This window comes from Temnothorax nylanderi, unplaced genomic scaffold (genome assembly GCF_030848795.1).
Source record: "Temnothorax nylanderi isolate EJ_2023f unplaced genomic scaffold, tnyl_v1.0 TNYL_tig0368_pilon, whole genome shotgun sequence".
Taxonomy (NCBI): Eukaryota; Metazoa; Arthropoda; class Insecta; order Hymenoptera; family Formicidae; genus Temnothorax; species Temnothorax nylanderi.
The window spans coordinates 100,572-126,287 of NW_027249430.1; the positions used below are offsets into that span (position 1 = coordinate 100,572).

The following is a 25,716-nucleotide window of genomic DNA, read 5'->3' on the forward strand; positions in this document are numbered from 1 at the left end:
CCTTACCACTTATCAACGGCTATAGATACTGCCTCACCATGATCGATAGATTCTCTCGCTGGCCGGAAGCAATTCCGTTAGCTAACATTACAGCCCAAACAATAGCTAGAACATTTTACGATCATTGGATTACTCGCTTTGGCGCTCCCAAAATTTTAACAACCGATCAAGGAGCTCAATTTGAATCTCAGCTTTTCGCAGCTTTGTTATCTTTAATAGGCTGCAAGCGCATTCGTACAACCTCTTACCACCCTCAATCAAATGGTATGGTTGAGCGCTGGCACCGCTCACTAAAAGCAGCCTTAATGTGCCATGGTACAGAAAATTGGGTCAACACCCTTCCAACCGTCCTCCTTGGACTACGAACGCATATACGTTTGGATACGCAAGCTTCTCCAGCTGAATATGTTTATGGCACCATTCTTCGAGTGCCCGGAGAATTCTTTCTTCAGGAAGACTTTTCTCCAGATCCTCAGATCTTTATTAACGACTTTCGAGAATTCATGCGCCAAGTAAAACCTGTTCCGGTGGCTCACCACTACAAAAAGCGCGCATTTTTCTTTAAGGAATTGAACTCGTGTTCTCATGTTTTTCTACGACACGACGCAGTTAAAAGACCTCTGGAACGACCGTATTCTGGCCCTTTCAAAATTCTGCGAAGAGATTCCGATAAAGTCTATGTAATTGAAGTCAATAATCGACCGCTCAGTGTTTCTGTAGAACGTCTTAAGCCCGCGCATTTTTTAAGGGATAACGTTAACGAAACATCTTCAACAGACGTTTCTTCTACTTCCAATCAGCCTAGTAATTGTTCCCCTTCGGTAGAGCAACCGCCTAAACTAATGAGAACGTATCCGGCCCAAAAAAAGCAAGTACGATTTAATCTAAATAAAGAGCCATAATTCTTTTCATTGCGTATTCGTAATTTTAGCGTTTTTTCCCTTATACTATTGTAAACCCTTTAGTCTATAAGTCTAGCATTAGCGTAGCATTATTAGTAGTAAGTTCAGCGTTTCAATTATATTGTTACACTTCAATTAGCAAGTAAGCAACGTAACTACTGTGCAATATTATTCTCCTTTCGTTAACACTCGGGGGGGAGTATGTGGCGACCGTCGAGTTTCCCCACTACTCATCTAGTGAGTTCGTGATTGTGGAAAGCCGAGCCCCTCCGTTGCTGCGCTACTGCGACAGTCTCTTGTAGAACACCGACACACACATACGCGTTAGCGTCCTGTGTAAGATAAGTTGCGTCGTACTCGTTACACTCGAGTCTCCTGTACTTTGTGATATTAAATAAACTTATATAATAGCCTCAATAAAAGTGCATCTTATTAATCTAACCGACAGAACATTAATTGCAGTAGCGGCAATTCGCTACAGATCCATGACCGGTTGCCTTAGGGCGCTCCCCGACTGGATCCATGACTGGTTGCCATCGCGGCGTGAGGATTCCAGTAGTGGAAGATTTCACCCATGTTAAAAAAAGAAAAAAAGGGTTCCATTTGCCTACAAAACGATTGGCTACAGCTTCGTTTGCACACACCCATTGCACACAATCCCGATAGCACACATTTCAATTTGCCCACAGAGCGATTGCCTACAGGCATTATTGCGCACACGTCGCTTTGTCTACACGATCATATTGCACACAGCGCATTGCACACGACCGTATTGCACACACGACCGTGTTGCACACACGACCCCTATCAAGTTAGCCCCCCCACCATCGCAAAAAAATCCGGACCTATTAAAAAATTTAGTGCTAATTATGTGCTAATTTGTTGCTCTAGTCCGGATTTTGTTGCTCAAACCGTTTAGCAGGAAATCGCGATCAAAATGGGTGGGGCCAGCTTGTCGTCAAGCTAGCCCCCCCCCCATAATAAAAAACCTATATAGAGTGCTGAAATCCAAAAAACTAATACACCAGAATTTGTTGCTTTTTTGTTGCTCCAAGATAGTGTGAAAACATTTTTGAAATATAACGTTTTTTTAGAAAATACGTATATCCGAATACTTAACAGACAGCACTATATTGACTACATCTTAAACAACGTTATATTTCCAAAATGTTTTCACGCTATCTTAAAGCAACAAAATAGCAACAAATTCTGGTATAAACGTTTTTTCGATTTGAGAGCACTATATATTTTTTTCGCATGGGGGGGCCAGCTTGACACAAGTTCTAGCCCCACCACATACTAAAAAACACATATAGAGTGCTCAAATCCAAAAAACAAATACACCAGAATTTGTTGCTTTTTTGTTGCTTTAAGATAGCGTAAACAAATTTTCGAAATATAAGGTTCTGTAAACAATGCCACTAATAAATATTGCATCTTCGACCGTTATCTACGACTTGGATGGCTAAAAACTAAGTAAAAGAATTTGTTGCTCGGGTCTTTTTGTTATTTAAATATTCTATGGACCGTGCCCTACCCGAATATGCAACGTATGATTTTGTTGCTTGCCCCTAACTGCAAATAAACAAATTATTTATCTCCGCGTCGACCGTTACCTACGACTTCGATGGCTAAAAATTAAGTAAAAGAATTTGTTGCTCGGGTTTTTTTGTTATTTAAATATTCTGTGGACCGTGCCCTACCAGAATATGCAATATATGATTTTGGGTGCGTTCCTTTTGGGCGCTTACACGCTTAAAGCGCTTATAAGCGTTGCTTACGCTGTTCCTTTTGGGGCTGTGAGCGCTTGTAAGAACATTGATGACGTCAGCGTGACGTCATAACTCGTGCTCACAAACGCTTATTCCATCGAGGTAGGGCAGCGAAAGCGTGAGCGCTTTATGCGTATAAGCGTCCAAAAGGAACGTTGTGTTGTCGCATCGGTAAGAGCCTAACCAACAAATTAGCACAGCTACATAATTACATCCAAGCAATTAGATAATTTTCATTATGCATATGATTATGCAGCTATGCAAATTTGTTTGAATAAATTTTAAATGAACGTTACTTTTCACGTTTCATTCTCTTTAAGACGGATATTCATAACTCTTTTAATTTTTATCGTGAACAGCATTGTGAAGAAATTGATAAAGGAATTGACTCTCGGGGAATACTCATCGTACAAGCTCTTTTGTACGTTTCAATACGTAAGTATTGATCTTAAATTTAAGTTAGATAGATACATAACCTTAAACTTTAGTCAATGCAAAGAAAATCTTATCATAGGCTGTATAACCGATGTTATAATTTTTTTTGTATTGAGTATTTTGTATTGACTGACATTCCGCAAATTCGCTAAATCCATTGCGTGTGGATACTTCGGATATCGTTGCTTGTGCTAAATCTAACTACCGACCTACAGATCATTTGTATTAGTCTTAAGAGTTGTATTAAAGTTCATTTTCGTGAACGAAAGACTCTTCTCTGAGTCCTGCCCATACTACCTTTAAAATCACGTTCCTTTTCATGCACAATTTGTTTTATATTAAACAAACATATTCCTATTGGGTATCGTTAATTAAACTTAAACATATTTCTCTATATAAGTTATTTAACTTATGGAACTGTCTCGACAATATTTAATCTATATAAGTAACTTGTTAATTAAAATCTTTTTTTAGCATATGAATACTTTACTAGCTGAAAAGCCATTCATGTCCTCTGTAAGCATTGTATCATCAACTGGAAAAAAAGGACACTGTCGCAATCTGAATGTGAACGTCCAGTTAAAGTAATTTGTGGAATTGGCCTTAAGACTAGTATTTAACGTAATATAATACAGAGTTTGTAAGTGCCTGAAATATGGACTTCCAAGAGGAACAATATTTAATTGATGGTGTTATATATAACATTACGGAAACTCCCCAAATTCATCAAAGAATTCGAAGTGGTAAATTGAATATATATATAACGTAATATTTAATTGAACAAATTTTGTTAAAATACAAAATTAGTATACCAAATTAATTATCTAATTTTACTTCTCAAATGATCTAAAAATGTGCATGTACAAAGTTTGTCTTATTACAGATCCTGATTTTGCACAACAATATATATACGGAGCTACCTCTCAATTACAATCCTCTGTAGAAACTAATAAAAGTAAGTAAAAAAAAAAAAATGTATATGTAAGTTTATATATTAGTTATGTATGTAATATTTATTTAATAATAAATTTATTTATAATTTCTTTATTTAGATGAAAGTATTAATGAAGAGATACAGGATATTTCCAATAATAATACTATCAAAGATAATAATACTTCCGATAATAATACTAACAATAATAATACTATCGAAGTACACGAAAAATTGCACAATACTTCAAATGAAGAAATTGGAGGTACTTTTCATAACTTTTTTACTAGTAACTTTATATAATAATTTCTTTTTTTAAATACAATTGTTTTTATAGGTTTTAAATGGCCACATGAAACTATTCTATTATTGCTTGAAGAATATAATATAAGACAAAATAATTTCGTCAGTGGAAAAATGTCTCAAAAAAAGTATGGTCCTTAATTGCGGGCGAAATGATGAAACATGGCCATAATGTGACAGGAGCACAATGTTTGTCTAAATTTTCTGGACTAAAACGAACATACAAAGCCGTGAAAGATCACAATAATAAATCCGGCAATGGAACCCGATCATGGACATATTTCTCTGTAAGTTATTTAACTTATGGCACTGTCTCGACAATATTTAATATATAAGTAACTTATTAATTAAAATCTTTTTCCAGCATATGGATACTTTACTAGGTGAAAAGCCATTTATGTCCCCTGTAAGCATTGTATCATCAACTGGAAAAAGGACACTGTCGCAATCTGAATGTACGTCCAGTGACGATAGCTGTTCGAGTACAAACGAAAAGCCTAGTAAGATGATTACATATTCAAACAAGTCGTGTATTTATCTTATGCAAGTGGTAATAATATTCTATTTTGTTTAGAAAAACTTCGACAAACATCTAATACGGAAAAATTAATAGAAGACTTAAAAGAAGATAAAAAGCTAACCGAAGGAGCAATTAAAAGAAGACATAAAAAAACATGCAGATACGTGAGAGACTTCTTGACTCATTTGAAAAAATGGTAGATATTTTGAGTAAAAAATAATTTATTACAAATATCATTTATTTTTGCACAATTTGTTTATATATAAGTAATAACTTATTTTTTAAGTTTTTAAGTTCCTTTAAGTTTATTTCATTTTTCCTTCAAGTTTATTTTGTTTCTTTTGAGAAAAATTTAATAAATGGTTTTAAGTTTTGTTTATTATTATAATACTACTAATGATATTATTAGAATTTAACACATGTGATATTTGATTTAATAAATGGTTTTAAGTTTTGTTTATTATTATAATACTACTAATGATATTATTAGAATTCAACACATGTGATACTTGATTTAATAAATGGTTTTAAGTTTTGTTTATTATTATAATACTACTAATGATATTATTAGAACTGAACACATGTGATACTTGGTATACTTATCACTAGTAAGTAATAATAAAAAATATATATATTTTTTGTATCGTTACGCAAAAAAGGGGGATAAATGATGTGATATGTACAACATAATTTATATATGTATTGTCAGTGGACCGCTCGACGTTTTCGCGGTGCGCGCCGTGGAAAGTACAAAAATGAGTACACGAAATAACAGTCAGTCCTTTTTATTAAAGTGGGTTACACTGGACTTCGCACTCGCGATTTCGCACTCGCTACATTCCTCCGTTTTCTCGACGTCGATCATGTATCGCGTGCGAGTTATGATGGCTCACTGCCGTCCCGGACGGAGCAGGCGAGGGATCGCGGCCGGAGCTTCGCGTCGAGGAATTCGGTGACGTGAGAAACGCTCGTTGGCTCCAAATCGTCTATTGGTCGCGGTGCTTGCGATCACGCGAGAAACACCTGTGCCGTTTGCTCGAAAACACACAAAAAAAGGGGGGGAGGAAACCGTCGCGATTTGGAGCCTTTCAAGCGTTCTCGAATAATGCTTGCTGTCTCGTCGAAGTTCGAGAATTTTCAGCTCGCATTTATCCAATTCTCAACATGCCGCCCGCCTCGCATTCGACGGAATGCGAAACAAACGGGGGTTGACAAGGTCGCATAGAGGAGCGTGGGAACGTCTTGGTTCAAAGCGTTATATACAATATATACATTTGAGAACTTAACCTATTTTTACAATGTCCTTAAATCTAATGAAAAACGAACGAGCTTAATTCTAACGGGATTCCGCGGTTCCCGGCGGACTGATAGACGCGGGCAACCGACAGATCTGGGTTATTGGTCGTTTTAGCTCGGAATTGGCGGTGCGTAATGTGACGACGCGAACGCGACCGTCAAGTCCGGGATGGACCTGCTGAATCCTTGCGAGTTCCCACTTTGAAGGAGGGAGTAGGTTACTCTTAAGTAAAACTAACTCGTCAACCTTCGGATTATCGTGAGATTCGGTCCATTTCACGCGCTGTTGCAATGAATGTAAATAGTCCGACGACCAAGAACGCCAGATCTGTTCGAGCATTAATTGTACGTGTTGCCATCGCGACAACCGATTCGCATTGATTTCGAGGACGGATTCCTCCGGTATGCTCGTGAGCGGTCGGCCGATAAGAAAATGACCAGGTGTCAAAGCGGTATAATCGGACGGATCGTCACTAAGTGGAGAGATCGGTCGCGAGTTCAAGCAAGCCTCTATCTTACATAAAAGCGTAACGAATTCGGAGCGAGACAGAGTGCGAGCACCAGTCACTCGCCTGAGATGGTGCTTAAAGCTCTTCACTCCAGCCTCCCAAAGCCCGCCGAAATGTGGTGCCGCAGGGGGCACGAAATGCCACCGTACGCCGTCGTTAGCGAGAATTTCCTTAAGGGAGGGGTTGTTCACAAGCGCGCGGAAGCTGCGTTGGAGCTCGCGGTCAGCACCCACAAAATTCGTGCCATTATCGCTGTACATGTCCGATGGCAGTCCGCGGCGACTGACAAACCGTTGAAATGCCGCGAGGAATCCATCGGTGGAGTAATCCTCCACACTTTCGAGGTGGATCGCCTTAGTGGCGAGACAAACGAACACCGCGACGTAGTGTTTGCTCCCCTTTTGGCCGCGACCGACAACGGGGGTAATGTTCATAGGTCCGGCGTAATCTATGCCCGTGTGAGAGAACGGAGGAGCAGGATTTACTCGGGGACTCGGGAGATCACCCATTAATTGCGTAGGAGTTTTCGCGGAATGTCGAACGCATGTAACACATTTATGAATGTGAGATTTGATCATGCTTCGCGCGGAAATTAACCAATAATTTTGACGGAGACATCTAAGCGTGAGTTTAGTCCCTCCATGGAGAGAGCGTCGGTGTGCTTGATCGATCAAAAGTTCGGCAATATGATGTCTAGCAAGTATGACGGGGTGTCGCTCATTGTAACTCAGCGCGGAGTTTTCGAGCCGCCCGCCAAGCCGGATTAATTTATCTTTCCCGATAAAGGGGTGGAGAGAGCGTAAGGAACTTGATCGCGATACAGCGGCGTGAGCGTTCAAAGCCTTCAAGTCATCCGAAAAACAAGTCGCTTGTGCCGATCGAAGCCAAAAGACGGAGGCTTCGTGAATCTCCTCTGCGGTCAAGGGAGACTTGACGATCACCGAAGAGGCGACTTTATTTTTTAAGTTCCGAACGAAACGCCGAATGTACGCGGTAATACGAAGAAGTCGGATCCAGCTCGAGCAGGAGGTGGGCAGATCCCACTCAGGAGCTGAATCGACGAGATGAACGGTAGCTTTACGCGCTTCGGAAGATACCGTTTGAAAAATGTCCTTTTCAGTCGGAGTCGGGGGGATCGGCCACGAGGCCGTGGTCGAGCTAAGCCACCGGGGCCCCGACCACCATAATTCATGATTGACGAGATCGGCGGCAGTAAAGCCGCGCGACGCGCAGTCGGCAGGATTTTCCTGGGAGCGAACGTGTTGCCAACGTACGGTCGGAAGGCGCGTCTGCACCTCGGAGACGCGGTTCGCGACATAGGAATTCCAGCGGGATGGATGTTGTAGAAGCCAAGCTAATACGATTTGGGAATCAGTCCATCCAAACAAGAGAGCTCGCATCAAGCCCGTGGTGTTTCTTACCCATTCTATCAATCGAATTAATAGAACGACGGCGTTAAGTTCCAAGCGTGGAACGCTAACGGTTTTCAATGGCGCGACTTTCGTTTTGGCCGCGAGGAGGATGACTTGAATGTTAGAGGGAGAATGCACGATTCGGAGGAAAACTACCGCGGCGTAAGCGCGAGTGGAGGCGTCCGCGAAGCCGTGCAATTCAACATCGATTTTATCTTGACGCATCCCGGTCCATCGAGGAATGCGTATTTTGCTAATATTAGGCAAGTCTGAAACGTAATTGATCCACTGATGCAGAAGATCATCGGGGATGGGAGCATCCCAATCAATTTTACGGAGCCAGAGCTCCTGCATCAACATCTTGGCCGCGATGACTATCGGTGACGCCCAGCCGAGGGGGTCATACAGCTTTATAAACGATAAAACGGAGCGCTTAGTATGAACTGTCACGGCGTATGGCGAAATTACGAAACGAAACGAGTCATCGCGCGGAGACCAAGACAGGCCGAGGACCTTGAGCGTGTCATCGTGGTTGATCGGATAGTCCGAGGATTCCCGTTGGTCCTCTGGAATATCCGTCAAAAGTTCGGCTGAATTCGCGGCCCATTTTCGCAGGGGGAAACATCCGCGATTCATTATGCCCACGAGTTGATTGCGCTTCTCGAGCAGAGACCGAAGGTCGTCTGCTCCGAAAAGAACATCATCGACGTAGGTCGACTCTTCGATTATATTGACCGCGTCGGGGAAGTCTTTACCTTCGTCGCGAGCTAATTGGATAAGGGAGCGCTGTGCGAGAAAAGGCGAAGGTTTTTGCCCGTAGGTCACGGTGAGTAAGCGGTAAAGCCGAATCAACAGACTGTCGGGGGGGCGCCAAAGAATTCGTTGATAGTCCGCGTCATCCCGATGCACGAGTATTTGTCGGAACATTTTTGCAATGTCAGCCATGTACACGTACCGAAAGAGTCGCCAGCGCAGGATTATCGCGGCGATGTCTTGTTGAAGTTTAGGTCCCGCCATTAGAAAATCATTGAGCGAGGTTTTGTCGGTCGATTCGCTAGAGGCATTAAACACGACGCGTAACTTGGTCGTTGTACTCGATTCGCGTAAAACAAAATGATGCGGGATGTATATCGGGGGGTAAGGGGGGCGCTCGTCCGCCCGCACCGACTCCATGTGCCCCATCGATTCGTATTCTCTTAAAAAATCGTGATACTGCGCGGCGATTTCTGGTTTCCGCGCGAGTCGGCGCTCCATATTGGAGTACAGGAAGGAAGCCTTTCGGAATGTGTCGCCGACGCGAGGGGGGCCGTTTTTGAACGGCAAACGCACAATGTAGCGTCCTTGTGAATCGCGAGAATGAGTCGTCGCAAAATGCTTCTCGCAACGTTCGTCCTCTTCGGTGAGAGGAGTTCGAGAGGGGATACGTTCGTCCTCCCAAAAACTTTGAATTAAGGAATTCGTATCCTCGCAGGATACGCAACTCAGGACAGAAGCGGACTCTCCGGCCGGGCGCGCAGGGCCGGCGGGACCGGAGAGGATCCATCCGAAAATTGTAAGCTGGCCCGTCGGAGTGCCGACCGGGCCCTGACGTAGACCGTCGAGTAGCAGAGACCCGTATAAATCCGCGCCGATTAATACATGAATCGGGTGATTACATGAGGGATCAGGATCTGCTAAAGGTAAATCGCGTAGATGTGGCCACATTGCGGCCGGCTTCTGTTGAGAGGCTGTATAAGAAGTGATTCTTTGATATACGTAACCCGAGAAGGGAAATATCGGTCCCTGTTTGTCGCAGGGCGCGAGAGCAAGATTAACTTGTGACCGCGCGACTTCATTAAATTTTTCTCCAAAACAATGTATCTTCAACGCGGCACGATGACGCCTGGTTCGCATCGTCTGACAAAGAGATTCTGATATGAAACTGTATGTCGAGCCTTGATCTAGTAGTGCACGTACTTTAAATGTGCGGCCCTCGATTGTACTTAAACTAACATACGCAGTGGCGAGAAGTACATGAGGCGGTTGTTTCACAAAATCTCGAGTAGCATGCACGTTTTGAACGAACGCTGAGGGCGCGGCCGGTGACTCGGAGGCAGCGGCGACTGACACAGCTGACGGAGCTGAGGACGGCGAATTAATCGCGGAAAGCGTACTTTTAGTACCAGTTTCCGTACCCTCGCGGTGAAGCAGCGAATGGTGAGCTTGGTGGCATTGATTGCACCGTCCTTTACTCGGACAATTGTTTGAAAAATGCTCGGTTCTCAAACAATTAAAGCAACATTTATGCTGTCGCGCGGCGAGTCGACGCTGCTCGACCGACAGACTTAGAAATTTATTACACTTTGCAAGACCGTGGTTTCCGGAACAACGGACGCATTTGACGGGCGAAACCGTATTCACCGAAGCACGAGCTCTATTACCGCGCGCACTATTTGACGCAGATTCGGATTGCGAAGGGTAATCCGCGAGACCGCGAATGCGAAGAGTCATGAAGTCATGAATCTCTTTATACGTAGGGTACGCATCCGTGTTGCCTCGTTTAAGATTCCATTCATTGCGCGTTCGCGGACTGAACTTTTGCGAGATAATATAAACTAGGAGGTCGTCCCACATATCGACCGGACGATCGAGATTCGTTAACGCGGCGAGAGATGCGGACACACTATCGCGAAGTTTTTTCAACTCGGTCACGTTCTCGTTTTTCATTTTCGGTAAGTCGGCGAACGAATGGATATGCGCGTGAATAATCGCGTTGCGGTTGTCGTATTCGTCGGTAAGAAGTAGCCACGCTGCCTCGTAGTTCGCGTCAGAAATTTGAATGTTATTAATCAACGACGCGGCCTCGCCGGAGAGGCTCGCTTTCAGATAATGTAACTTTTGCGTTCTTGTCAACGATTCACTGTTTGCTACGAGAGACTCGAAGATTCCGCGAAAATTCTCCCATTCAGCGAAAGCACCAGAAAAGTTCGGAAGCGAGATACGAGGCAGATGCAATGACACTCCGGAGTGCGCGTCGCGATAAGAAGACTCGTTACCTCGATACGGCGCGCTCGGGGCGTCGCTACTTAATTTACCGATGACCTCGTGGAGGTGGTCCGTCGCGTCGAGGTAGGCGTCCTCGGCGGCAAGAAATTCCTCGTCCTTGAAGTAGTGGGTCGACTTCTTCTCCTCCGCCGTAGCCGTCTGCAGCAGCTGGACATGGAGGGCTTGTACTTTCTCCCAGAGACCCTCCAAATTCGTCAGTCTCCCCTTCGTCTTAGGGAGAGTGACCTGAGCCTTGGGAAGCTTTTTGAAGTTAATCAGCGACCGTCGTAGCTGGTCAATCGCATTGCCTTGAGCAATGAGTAGATTTTCGAGATCCGAAGACATGTTGAGCAGATGTCTGGATCGTGTAGAAATCTTTCAGACACTTGCGTGTCAATCTTCTTGTCGAGCGAAGACGCTCGTGTGCGACTCCGCGGCGAGTAGCAGGGCGATCCTCGCGGGAGGCAGGGACGTCTGGCACGTCTCGGTGCGACTCCGCGGCGAGTAGCAGGGCGATACTCGCGGGAGGCAAGGACGTCTGGCACGTCTCGGTGTGCGACTCCGCGGCGAGTAGCAGGGCGATACTCGCGGGAGGCAGGGACGTCTGGCACGTCTCGGTGCGACTCCGCGGCGAGTAGCAGGGCGATACTCGCGGGAGGCAAGGACGTCTGGCACGTCTCGGTGTGCGACTCCGCGGCGAGTAGCAGGTACTCGCGGGAGGCAGGGACGTCTGGCACGTCTCGGTGTGCGACTCCGCGGCGAGTAGCAGGTACTCGCGGGAGGCAGGGACGTATAGCACGTCGCAAAGCAGGGCGCCGTCGGGCGGCGGATGCGTATCGCAAGGAGCACGATACGTTTGCTGGAGGTCCCGCAGGAGCCTCCGAAGCACTTCACAAAATCACAAGGCACCTATCTTTAGGAGAGCGGGTGTGGTGCGCTCAATGTTCGGAGTGAGCCACGGAGTCGAGAACGCGTAGGCGGCGAACTCCGTTTTCGAGCGAGTCGAGCGGGCGCGCCGATTCGTCAATCTCGGCGTAGCACAACGCGAGCACTTTTGAGGCGGTCGAACTGTCTATGCCGGTCTTTTATGTCGATCCGGCTCGAAGGACCATTCAATGTCAGTGGACCGCTCGACGTTTTCGCGGTGCGCGCCGTGGAAAGTACAAAAATGAGTACACGAAATAACAGTCAGTCCTTTTTATTAAAGTGGGTTACACTGGACTTCGCACTCGCGATTTCGCACTCGCTACATTCCTCCGTTTTCTCGACGTCGATCATGTATCGCGTGCGAGTTATGATGGCTCACTGCCGTCCCGGACGGAGCAGGCGAGGGATCGCGGCCGGAGCTTCGCGTCGAGGAATTCGGTGACGTGAGAAACGCTCGTTGGCTCCAAATCGTCTATTGGTCGCGGTGCTTGCGATCACGCGAGAAACACCTGTGCCGTTTGCTCGAAAACACACAAAAAAAGGGGGGGAGGAAACCGTCGCGATTTGGAGCCTTTCAAGCGTTCTCGAATAATGCTTGCTGTCTCGTCGAAGTTCGAGAATTTTCAGCTCGCATTTATCCAATTCTCAACAGTATAAATGTACAACATAATTTATATAAGAATAAAATATATAAAACGAAATATGTCGTAATGTTTCTTAATGTTATGTATTTTTATACATTTCGCATAGGTAAGTTATCACAAATTACATCACGTTTTGTATAACCTGCATTATTTCCTCTGGTTGGATTTCTTAATATATTGTCATTGTCTTGTACCAAATCTGTATCTATTGGAAAACTGTCATTGTGTAATAAACAGATGTTGTGCAAAACACAACAAACAATAATAAACTCGGGAATTAAATCGACACGTTCCATATCGAGTACTGTCAATAAGCTTCTAAATCTTCCTTTTAGTAAGCCAAATGTACGTTCAATAACCATTCGAGCGGATGAATAACAAAAATTGTAATTTTTTTGTTTATGTGTTAGGTGCCCATTATCCCGATATGGTGTCATTAAATTTTCATGAAGAGAGTAAGCGGCATTGCCTACTAAATGACTATTATTAGGAAACTTTCTTGGATCTTGTAAATAATTATGAACTTCGGACAAACGAAATACACGTTGGTCATGGCCAGAACCTACGTGCCCAGCAACACAATGGATGAATCTTTGTTCATGGTCACAAACGGCCTATTAACAATAAATAATTATAATTACTTATTTAACTGTAAGAGAACTTAACTGTTTAAAGAAAAATATATTAGAATTTAAATTACTTGTAATTGTATACTATGATTTCCGATTAACATAACACTCAGGAGAAACATGTGGTGCTCTTATATTAATATGAGTGCCATCAATTGCTCCTATTATTCTGGGAAAAACACTAGCTACAGTAAATCCCATCATAACTTCTTGTGCTTTATTACCTTGTGGCCAAGTAATAAACAGAGGAGATAATTTGGCAATTGCTTTTGACACTCTTCTTACAGCTCTTAATGCACTACCTCTTCCAACATTAAATTTCTCACTAATAGATCTATAAATAATTAAATTAATCTATAAATAATTAATTAAGAAAATATAATTTAAAAATTAAAAAGAAAAACAGTACAGTTTAAAAAATTTTTAAAAATTTAACAAGTCTCATACCGATACGAATCTGGTGTTGCCATTTTCCATATGGCAATAAGAAATTGTTTTTCCGGTGATAATGTTTTACGACCACTCTTTGATCTTAGTAATGAAGGTTTTATAAGATGTAAGATATGATGAAATGTTGTACGCTTCATTCTATTGTAATATAATTATAAATTTTAAAAATTATTTTAAGAAACAATATAATATAAAATAAAACATAATTTATTTTTTATTCAAGTATATTGTAAATATATTGTAAATATATAATAACTTTGTCTTATTGTCTAAAATAAATTTAACTTGTGTAAATATTTACAAAAAAATATTACATTTACCTAAAATGTGATTTAAATTGCACATCAGTATACGAAGGTATAACCTTTTCCACATAATTTTGCAGCCGTAATATTGGATGTTTAATACATTTAATGTATTTGTTAAGAAATATTATAATGGTTTCTAATTCATTTTTTTTTAAGATCAGATAAAGAATCTTCATCATCAAAAAATATTTCAAATAATATTGAAATTATCAAGCACAAAATAACCTCTTTTTCATTTTCCATTTTAATGTTGCTCACGCATCCAAATGGAACGACTTTTGTTTGCAATTCTAAGCGCTTAAGCAGCAAATGGAACGGTTGAAAATGGCGCTTATAAGCGTGAGCGCTTATAGCGTGTACTACACTGTTAAATTCATAGGGTTAAATTCAACTCAATTTTGAGTTATTTTTAACTATTCCATAGGTCGCCACTGCTCCTACTCAATATGTAGTTAATTTAACTAAAACAATGTTAATTTGACTAAACCAATGGAGTTAAAATAATCCTATTTTGTTTCAAACTAATAAATTTTGACGCACATGGTAGTTAAAAATAACAAAATAAATTTAACTCATGGTATTGGTTTAAATTTCATCCTCTAACCTTTAACAGTGTAGGTGCGCAACTAAGTTTCCGGGTTTTCTTGATCAATAAAAAATGGAAAATTTCAAGAGAAATACAAAAAATGGTTTATTCAAAGTATCGTCCCTTGCTAGCTATACATTTTCGCCATCTCTCTGGCAATACATGAATACCGCGACAATAAAACGACGCGTCTTTGGTCCGAAACCATTCATCCAACCAATTTTGCACTTCTTCGAAATTGGTCAAGTGTAGCCCAGCCAAGCCATGCGCCATCGACCGGAACAAGTGATAATCGGAAGGCGCCAGGTCTGGCGAATACGGCGGGTGCGGTAGTAGATCCCATTTCAGCGTTTTGATGGTGTCCTGGACGATGGAACTGCGATGGCACGGAGCGTTGTCGTGCTGCAATATCACTCGTTCGTGTCTCGTGTCCCATTCTGGCCGTTTTTCGAGCAATGTATGGTTTAAATTGATCAGTTGTTGTCGGTAGCGATGCCCATTGACAGTTTCGCCCGGTTTCAGCAGCTCATAGTACACGTTTCCTTTCTGGTCCCACCAAAGCGCTCCTTGTCCTCAGTGTCAAAATCGCCAGAAAAGCCAGAAAAGCAAAGCTTCCCGCAAATGCTGTTTATTTGGCACAAAACTCGACATCTCCGTTGTTAGAAAAAATATTTTTGCGTTGCGATATGTGTTTATATAACGACTGGTTATTGTTAACAGATGTCCAAGCTATAACTTCAGACAACTTCAGACATGTAAGTCGAGTACATGTGTTATTGGTGCCATCTATGTGTGAAACCCGGAAACTTAGTTGCGCACCTAGTAAGCGCCCAAAAGGAACGCACCCTTTGTTGCTCGCCCTTAACTGCAATAAACAAATTATTTATCTCCGCGTCGACCGTTATCCCGACTTCGATGGCTAAAAATTAAGTAAAAGAATTTGTTGCTCGGCTCTTTTTGGTCTTAAAATATTCTGTGGACCGTGCCCTACCAGAATATGAAACGTATGATTTTGTTGCTCGCCCCTAGCTGCAAATAAACAAATTATTTATCTCCGCGTCGACCGTTACCTACGACTAAGATGACTAAAAACTAACTAAAAGAATTTGTTGCTCGGGTCTTTTTGTTATTTAAATATTCTGTGGACCGTGCCCTACCAGAATATGCAACATATGATTTTGTTGCTCGCCCCTAACTGCACATAAACAAATTATTTATCTCCGCGTCGACCGTTATCCACGACTTCGATGGTTAAAAACTAACTAAAAGAATTTGTTGCTCGGGTCTTTTTGTTATTTAAATATTCTATGGACCGTGCCCTACCAGAATATGCAACGTATGATTTTGTTGCTCGCCCCTTGAAATCGCAGGTTTTACCCTCGATTTCCCCAAAGAGCCGGGAATCTACCGGTCTGACGCCTGACATGTCCCACGACAGCGGGGCAACCAAGGGGCAAAAGGTGCAGCCGAGTGGACAACCCGAGGAGGCCGAACAGCAACAAATCTTAACTCAGGCAGGCCCGACTGTAGACGAGGGTACGAACGAGTCACCTCAGTTCGAGGAATTACCCGACGAGGAGGTCCAGAGGCTGATGGCGAAGGGCAGAGCGGAAATCGTCGAGAGTACATCGCCCGGCAGCCAGATTTTCGCAGCAGAGGTGGAGGTGCAGCAGGAGCTGCAACAGGAGCAGAACAGCTAGCAGGACCAGAACGAGCAGAGCGTATACACTCAGCTGTAACGCTACCATAATATTCCTTTTTACTAATGTACCAGCGAGTATTTACATTTAAAGTTTTATAGTCAAGAGTTTTATTGATATTCAAAGATTCGAGTCATTTTAATTTTTTATAACGCGATATACGACGAATAGTCGATAGAGTACAAAAAGTACGATTAAGTTTTGAGATAAATATATGGCAGCGAGCCAACGAGATTAGAAAATAAGTATAAGATATACGCTACACTTTTTACACACCACAAGGTACAAATACAATGCCTTAAAATAAAGAAACGAGATTTATACTCAAATACAGACAATTACTCCAGTTACACATATTCCATTCCCAAGGAAACCAGCCAGAAGGAGATAAATGCCTCCAGAGAGGTGCAAGACAGTACTTTTAACATTAATATTTATTTCATTTGCAATGGCATTAATTTGCATAATACTACTGATATATTCACACAAGAATTATTGATCTTATTAGTTTACGCAGCTAGAGACAGTTCAGAACCATACTATTTACCATGAGACTCACAGAATTCATAATAATTTCAATAATAATATTTTTTCCACTAACTATCAATTTTCCTGACACAGACATGGTCATTACACTTTACATATTGTTTACAGTATACATACTAATTTTAGGAGCGGGAGTAGATCCGCGACCGATCCGCGAGTGATGGTCTAAATTTTATGATATTTAATTTTATTATTATCCCAATTACATTAATAACGAGCGGGAGAAATTCCTGAACATATTCTACAACGATTACATATAAGTTTAAGATAAATAATAATCCTTTATGAAGGTTCACATATTTCAGAGCGTTTCAGACATTTACACTTGTGTTACACTTTACAGCACTAGTTACACTTTACAGGCCCTAAGCCGACTAAAACACGCAGAGATAATCTGTACACGGGAGAGAAACTCCATTTAACTTATTTTCAGTCATTTAATGACGATTCACCAAGATACATAACATTAAAGAATAAATAAAAGGCCTTCAGCCGATTTGGTGCACGTGGTGCACACTTTCAACACCCATTACATTTAACATTGTTAATTTATAGAGTTTATTACAGAAAACGATCCTTATGATCAATTAAAAGTTTGATACATTAATTTACAACATTTAAAAACATTTTGAACGATTACACCTTTCCATTACACCTTTAACACTTTCTACACCTGTATCGTAGGATTTAGCGTGCGAGACGAGCCAGCGAAGGCTCTACACTTTTGTCTACACTTTTGACACTTTCTACACTTGCATGTCAGATTTCAGCGTGCGAGACCCAGTCACCGAAAGGTGCAACACTTTCGACACTTTCTACACCTACGTGTTAGATTTCAGCATACGAGACAAAGTCACCGAAAGATGCAACACTTTTTACACTTTCTACACTCGACGTCTTAGAATAAGCGTGCGAGATCAGCCAGCGACGGCAGTAACACTTTTTATACACTTTGAGCACTTTCAGGTGCGGATTCCTTAAATTCATTCAATTTACAAGATATTATTCACGATTATAGATTACAACATTGAGAACTGCCAAATGGAGTTATTCCAGGCAAAGATTTATTTAATATTACATTTTGCATTGATTTTGATTATATTCAGTTACACTTTCATACACTTTTGTGAACTTTCTACACTTTTAGACGGCATTTAGCCAATTTGATATTATATTCATGATTTTGATATTTTAATCTTATTCCCTGTCGATTTAAGAATTTATTATTATGCAATTATGCGTGCGGTAACATTAAGCCGCTATATACTTACCTTTTATACTTACCTTTATTACACCGACTCCGATGATTAGATGAGACGATTCCATAGCGATCCCGGGTACCTGAAAAGAAAAAGGAGAATTAAAAATGGGTAAAATTACCTGTGTACTTACCTGGTTTCATAGGATTCGTCTGTAGTGACGTTGAGAGTCACTCGGTGCAATCGAGTGACTTTTGGTTCGCTTGCGCGAAGTTTGCCGTGCAGCGACGTGTTTGGTTCACGCGCGCGCGAAAGCCAATTCACGCCGTTGCACTTTGGTGTAGCATCTCTTGATAAGGTGCCGAGTCTCAAGAGCGACTCGGTAAGCAAAGTGCAGATGGAATCGTACCATCTACACCCTAAGGTACGAACAGCCAGTGCGAAGGCTGCGCGCCTAAAACGTAGGCTCAGCGCATGCGTGAGTCTAAGGTGGGAGAACTCGACCTGTTCCTCCCGGACAGTCCGTCGCGAACTTTCGAGGCGTTAACACGTGCATACCTGTTGCGTCGTATCAATCGAAAAAGGCGGTCTTATCCCGTTATCCGCTAGCGTCAGTAGCGTGATTGTAATATTGTTAGAGACAGTGAGTGCGTGATACGGGAAATTCCTATTGCGCTTATATTGATCGTTACGATCCGAAACCGAGAACGCGGCGTTTCGAGAAAACTCGACGTACTTCCACGCGATCGAGCGAACACGCGCGCGAAGAGAGATTGCTGTACAATCTATTTTAATAAATTGTTATTTGTTTATAATAAACAAGCAAATATTCATTCGCGACCCCAGTGAATATCCTATCCGAGAAATCGTAAATTACGCTTCGCTTAACAAGGGCGTGGCCGATGGCCTTGAATGCGTCCGCGACGTAGAAACGGCAGCCATATTGCTGAGAAGGAAGGACGGGGCAACGCAGTTACCAAGGATTTCTGTATTGATGCCTGAAAATACAGTGGCGACCGTAAATTCAGCCCAAGTAGTAAGTGGCTAAGATTTCAATTTTTTATAATTCCATTCGTTGTTCCGGTCCCTAACTGCACATAAACAAATTATTTATCTCCGCGTCGACCGTTATCTACGACTTCGATGGCTAAAAATTAAGTAAAAGAATTTGTTGCTCGGGTCTTTTTGTTATTTAAATATTTTGTGGACCGTGCCCTACCAGAATATGCAACGTATGATTTTGTTGCTCGCCCCTAACTGCAAATAAACAAATTATTTATTTCCGCGTCGACCGTTATCTACGACTTCGATGGCTAAAAGTTCGGTTAAATAATTAATTTTTTTATCGCGTATGTATGATTGATTCAATTATCTTGATTTATCTATGGTTTTTTTATTCGATTAAGGGCGCGGACATATAGGAACTTTCTTCGCGCGGTGTCTCTCTTTCTCTCTCTCTCTCTCTCTCTCTCTCTCGAGAAACAGTCGCCGCCTAAGAGAAAGAGTAGAGAGAGAGAGAGAGAGACGCCGCGTGAGTCTGGCGCCGCGCTCTTGTTGTTTTCCGCGACTTTTTGTATTGTCGGGAAACTTCAAAAGGACATGTTTGCGTTGCCGTCCTATGATTCTTTCACTACTAATACATTCGCTACTAATGCATACGTGATTGTCGATGAATTCTGATTTCGTCAGTCGCTTTTGATCACCGGTGAGAGCAGCATAGCTTTTCGCGTTAGTAGCAGCATAGCTTTTCTCATATCGTATGGAAAGCTGTTTGAAGACGCAGTTTGTATTATACGCTTTATACGCGATTACGCGTGTGTGGTGCGTGTATCACGAGTGTTGTGCGCTTTTATATTATTTTTTTTATCTTACGGTTGTACGTGATACGTAATACTTTTCGTTAATACCTTTCGGTTTTAATATTTGTTGCAATGGCTACTCGTGGTCGTGGACGACCTAGAAGTATTGATAAGGATATCATAATTGATACATTAATAAAATATAAAGATCAAATAGTTCAAGACGATGGAAAAATTATTTCAAAACTTAACGACATTTGGATAACAATAGCAAGAGATTTAGAAAATGTTATTACACCGATATCTTTATACACACTAGTTACTTGCAACAGATATAAAATAAGAGAGAAATTATGTAATCGGCCACCTGTCTCTCCTTCTCAGCAAGAACATGATGTGCAAGTTAGATTTTCAAACGTATCAAGTGCCTTTCAGACATCAATTGACAAATCAACATTGAACGAATCAGAAGGGCTTCACAATGATAAGGATGACGTGCTGAGATTTACAGTAACAAAGCCAAAAGAAGATTTTACATCGATGATCATGACCAAAACATACAGGCGAAACGAAAAAGGCCGACCTCCTTCTACACGAGAATACACAATATTGCAACCCGGAACAATGCAACAGGTATTTAGTGAAAAAATTTGGGAATGTGCCAAATTATTTTGCGGATTCCATTTTAAACGAAATAAATTAGAACGCAATAGAGAATCAGGATACGCATATGGCACGTGCAAATGTGGATCGATAATAAAATGCGTTATAGATAATAAAGAAGAAATAATAACTAAAATAAAATGCAAATTTATTAAAGGAGAAGGAAATCGTTGCGGGAAACGTTATTTGAGAAATCCTGTTAGAGAAGCTGTTGTGGAAAAATTAAAAGGGACCACTGTTATGAAATATAGAACAGAAATGGCCGAAAAATTAATGCAAAGTGATGACAGTATTGAGCCTCCGCATTTATTTAGTTCAAATGTCTTGCGAACCGCTAAATATGAAGTTAAGCAAAAGAATTATTTCCATAAAGATCCTATAAGAGCACTAGGAATTATGCAGTTGGGGCCATTAAGAAATGTTATCCATAATATTGGATTAAATCCATTCTTTGTTCATTACTGGTCGAATTATCAATTAGATGTGTACAGGACGTACACAACGGATGAAACACCTTCCGTGTATATTGATGCAACTGGAAGCATTATAAAAAAAATAAAAAGGTCTGATCAATCGAAAACAGGACCTATCTTTTTATATAATTGTGTTGTCAATTCAGAAAGAAGTGGTCTCTTTCCAGTAGCACAAATGATATCAGAGAAACATAATACAAACATCATTCAATATTGGTTAACGGAATGGATACGATCCGGCGTGCCACGACCACGTGAAGTTGTGTGTGATTTCTCACGTGCACTGTTAACAGCAGCCGTGCAAAGTTTTACTAATTACTCTACGCTGGACAAATACGCGGACGCGTGCAAAGAAAATATTTTACCTGCTTGCTACATACGCATTGATGTAGCACATTTTATTAAAAAATATGCTAACTTTTTGAAAAATTTACGCCCGCGTATAAAACAATTTTATTTATGTATGATAGGACAGCTGATTCTATGCCGGGATGTTGAAACAGTAGAAGAAATATTAAAAGGAATTTTAATTATTGCGCGGAGTGAAACAGAAGGTGTGACGGAAGATAATAATAAAACGATATGCAAGGAATATAAAATAAAAATGAAGAATCTTCTTGCAAAAGAATCTTTGGACGAAACAGTTACGGAAAACGTACAAGATTATAACAAAAAAGAAAATGAAGACGGAAACAGTTTTAATAAGTGGAGTTACTGGGCAAAAGATATAGATAAAAAAGTTAAGATTTTACTGGCTGATAATGTGGGAGACAGAGAAAATGCACATTATATGCCACAATTGGTCGATTATCTTATGAAAGATGTAAAATTGCTTCCTTTATAGTCTTGCGTGTGTCGAGATAAATTTGGATTTGGTAGAATACCAGCCAGCAGTGCTTCGGTAGAAAGTGATTTTAACATAATAAAAAATATTATGTTAAAAACAGAGAAAACGCCCATGCGTGCAGATGAATTTGTCACAAAACACGTTGATTTTATGAGTGGTCGTTTAAAACTAGTACGTGCGAATTCAAAAGATACTGTTTTAGAAAATGATGTACAAGAAGAAGAAGTTAATGATAATCAGAATGAGATTAATAACATTATCACGCCAAATTAGAATCTAGAAAAAAGATGCCCAGCTTGTGAAAATGGACACGAACCTACCGGTGGGCACACGTGTTATGTATGTAACAAATATGTACACTCTTTGGATGGATGTTCAATACCAGTTGGCGAAGAAGGATATGGACAGAAGCGAATATGTGTTAGCTGTCAAAACTTGAACAACGTTGGAGATATAATTGCAAGCAAAGAAGTTGAAAATTGGCGTGGCTTGGCGGATAAGGCGCAGTCCAAAGGGAAGTATTTGCAAAAGGGCAGTATACAAAATGAATTTTTATTAGAAAGGAATCTATATAAGATACCAATTATAAGAAACGGTAACAATATATCTTTAAAACCAGTTCAGATTGGAAAAAATAAATATTCATTAGCAAATACTTGTGCATTTGATAGTATTTTGCAATTATTCATTGCTGCTTATTTTGATTCGGAAAGTATTAAAAATCTAATATGCACTACAAAAAATTTAAAATTTTTTGAGTTAATTAATGAAATGGTATCTCACGGTATTAAAAAATCATCATACAGACTTCGTGCAATAATTTTAAAAGAAATATTTGAAAACAAAATATTACCAAATAATTGTATTCTTATTGGTTGTAAAGTAACAATTGGATTTTTGTGTAGAAAATTGTTTCAGATGCATCCATCATTCAAGGAGATAACCAAATGTGCAAAGGGTTGTACAGAAAGAGTAAAATTATTGCCAATAGTGCAAGTTGAAGTAACATTACTATTAGAATGCAATTTTATTGGAATAGAAAAGAATATTGTGATTGAAGGTTCGCGAGCTTGTTGTCAACCGGACTGTGATGGACTGGAAAATACTACAATTTCTGATACAGGTATTTGCTTATTTCTTGTGTATATTATTAGGATAAAATGTTTGAAATAACTTAACTATAAGGACGTATTTTTTGTTAAATTAACAGTTTACTGTTACAATTATAATTTGTTTTTCAATGAAAATGTTTAAAAATTGATATATTGCAAATTTTAATGTCGAATCTCTGTTATTTACAGAAACAACTGTAACTTTTAACATTTAATTTGTATTTAAATTTATAGCCCAGTAAAATGACAAAATTTGGAGGAAATAATACTGACTGGGCTGAAACTTTGTAAACAGGCTTGTTTTAGGGTACTATTCAACATATTAAAAGTCCCCACGTGTAGACACTACGTTGCGGGCAGGGGAGGGTCCAAAAGGTCCAAAAAATCAGTTTTTCGCAAATAACTCGGAAAATATCAACTTTACGGAAATTTATGTAGATCTCAAAATTGTAGCTTACAAAATTCCGCACAATTTCGTTTTTTATTCAAGTCTGTACGACCAAATGGAGCAGAGATAGAATTTTTTTAAACACCGGTAGTTTTGCGACGCAACGAAAATCCATTTTCGCTATCTCGAAAATGGACTCTCGAATCGAGAAATGTTTTAAATAAAAGTTGTAGAGAATCTAATTACAATTTGGTTTTTTATTCATTTCTGTACGGTCCAAATTCGCCGAGTTATTAATTAAAAGACAATTTTTTTTTATGTTAATGTTTTGCATGTAAAAATCAGTATTAACTCTGAAAGTATAGGTCGTACACATATAGTATGTATAATGAAAGTTAAAGAGAATAAAATTTTTAACATGTTGATGTATGCCTGAATCCATTTTGGTAAAGATAGCTTGAAGTTAAGAGCAAAAAACATGAAAAAATGTCATTTTTGAGTTCATTTTGGAAAATAACTTTCTGATTGGTTGGAGACAGTAATGTTATGTATTTTTCTTGAGGATATTTTAATTATCTTTAAATTGAGACGTCGTAGACCGCAAAACTACCGCAAAACTACCGGTGTTTAAAAAAATTCTATCTCTGCTCCATTTGGTCGTACAGACTTGACTAAAAAACGAAATTGTGCGGAATTTTGTAAGCTACAATTTTGAGATCTACATAAATTTCCGTAAAGTTGATATTTTCCGAGTTATTTGCAAAAAACTGATTTTTTGGACCTTTTGGACCCTCCCCTGCCCGCAACGTAGCGTCTACACGTAGGGACTTTTAATATGTTGAATAGTACCCTAAAACAAGCCTGTTTACAAAGTTTCAGCCCAGTCAGTATTATTTCCTCCAAATCGACAAATTTCGAGTCATTTTACTGGACTATTATATTTAATTTGTATTTAAATTTATAAGTGATGAAAAAGTAGTCCTATTTTACATGTACAGCTTCAAATTTTAATACTTTTTAATCTTTTTTATTGCAAAATTTCTTGCAAAATGAGAATTATAAATATATTATTTTCCACTACATTAATAAAAAATAAATTATTTATTTTAAAATAAAAAATAAATCAATATTCAAAATTTATTAATTTACAAATTTTTTTTATTTTCAGGACGGTTCATCATAATGGAGATGTATTCCAATTCTACCGATCGAGACGAGTTTAATGTTCCACTAATGGATATACCACAAAAATTTAAATTATCATTCATGAGGGAAGAATATACTCTTGCTGGAATAATCAACTTTCAACCGCCTGTGAGACACACTCGAAGCTCTCTCAATGAAGAAATTGGTCATTACACTGCTATCAGTTACCGACATAACAAATGGATCAAATATGATGACTTAAAAGATACGGAAACGATTTTAAATAATAATTATATTGTTTGCCCACATATTGTTGTATATGTTGCATAATAGTTTTAAAAGAAATGTAAATTACTAAAATCATTAATTGTGAAGTAAGAAAATATGAATGCGTTCGCGCAATGATTATTTAAGAGCGTGAACGATTAATGAGTATAACAGGAAAATGCAACACTTATTATAAAAGTACAGAGCGGTCATTTTTGACCGTTTGTATTTTTTAAATTAATACCTTATTTCTTGTGTAAAAAATAAAATTCTAAAATTTTATGACTTTTTACGAGTCAATTCTTCCTTTTTGATGACATATTAAGTCATAAAATTTCAGAATTTTATCTTTTGTATAAAAATAAAATATTAATTTAACAATTAAAAACGATCAAAAATGATTACTCGGTACTTCAAGTGTTAAGAGAATTGATATGCGTTCGCGGAATAATCTTGTGAAGTGAACTGCATTTGTTATTATATAATCTTTTTTATGTATTTATTATTCAGAGACTTTTTGTTAAATTAGCGTTCGCGTAATATTCACAAGTGAAATTTAAATCGTGAACTGCAATTGATACTACACAATCATAAGACAAAACAGTAGTAAAATTAATAATTAATAGATCGTTTGCGGAATAATCTTGTGAAGTCGTGAACTGCATTTGTTATTATATAATTTTTTTTTATGTATTTATTGTTCAGAAACTTTTTGTTAAATTAGCGTTCGCGTAATATTCACAAGTGAAATTCAAATCGTGAACTGCAATTGATACTACGCAATCATAAGACAAAACAGTAGTAAAATGAATAATTAATAGATCGATGAAGAGCGCTGAATCACTATTATACTAAAGCGTTCGCGCAATGACTGTATTTACTTGCTTATTTTGTATATAATGAGTGAGAAAATAAAGTGTAAATAAAT

At 39.7% G+C, this 25,716-nt stretch overlaps 2 protein-coding genes and 1 pseudogene across 2 annotated transcripts; 1 reads left to right on the plus strand and 2 right to left on the minus strand.

The window, feature by feature from the left end:
- Window positions 1-4,457: 4,457 nt before the first annotated feature.
- LOC139781849 (uncharacterized) lies at window positions 4,458-5,063 on the plus strand. Its single transcript, XM_071720743.1, has 3 exons — window positions 4,458-4,630; window positions 4,708-4,843; window positions 4,918-5,063. The coding sequence occupies exons 1-3, from the start codon at window positions 4,496-4,498 to the stop codon at window positions 5,061-5,063; spliced, it is 417 nt and encodes a 138-aa protein (XP_071576844.1). The 5' UTR covers window positions 4,458-4,495.
- A 1,136-nt stretch (window positions 5,064-6,199) lies between these two features.
- Window positions 6,200-11,449, minus strand: LOC139781844 (uncharacterized). Its single transcript, XM_071720739.1, has one exon. The coding sequence runs from the start codon at window positions 11,447-11,449 to the stop codon at window positions 6,200-6,202; it is 5,250 nt and encodes a 1,749-aa protein (XP_071576840.1).
- A 1,315-nt stretch (window positions 11,450-12,764) lies between these two features.
- Window positions 12,765-13,774, minus strand: LOC139781845 (uncharacterized; annotated as a pseudogene).
- Between the last annotated feature and the right edge of the window lie 11,942 nt (window positions 13,775-25,716).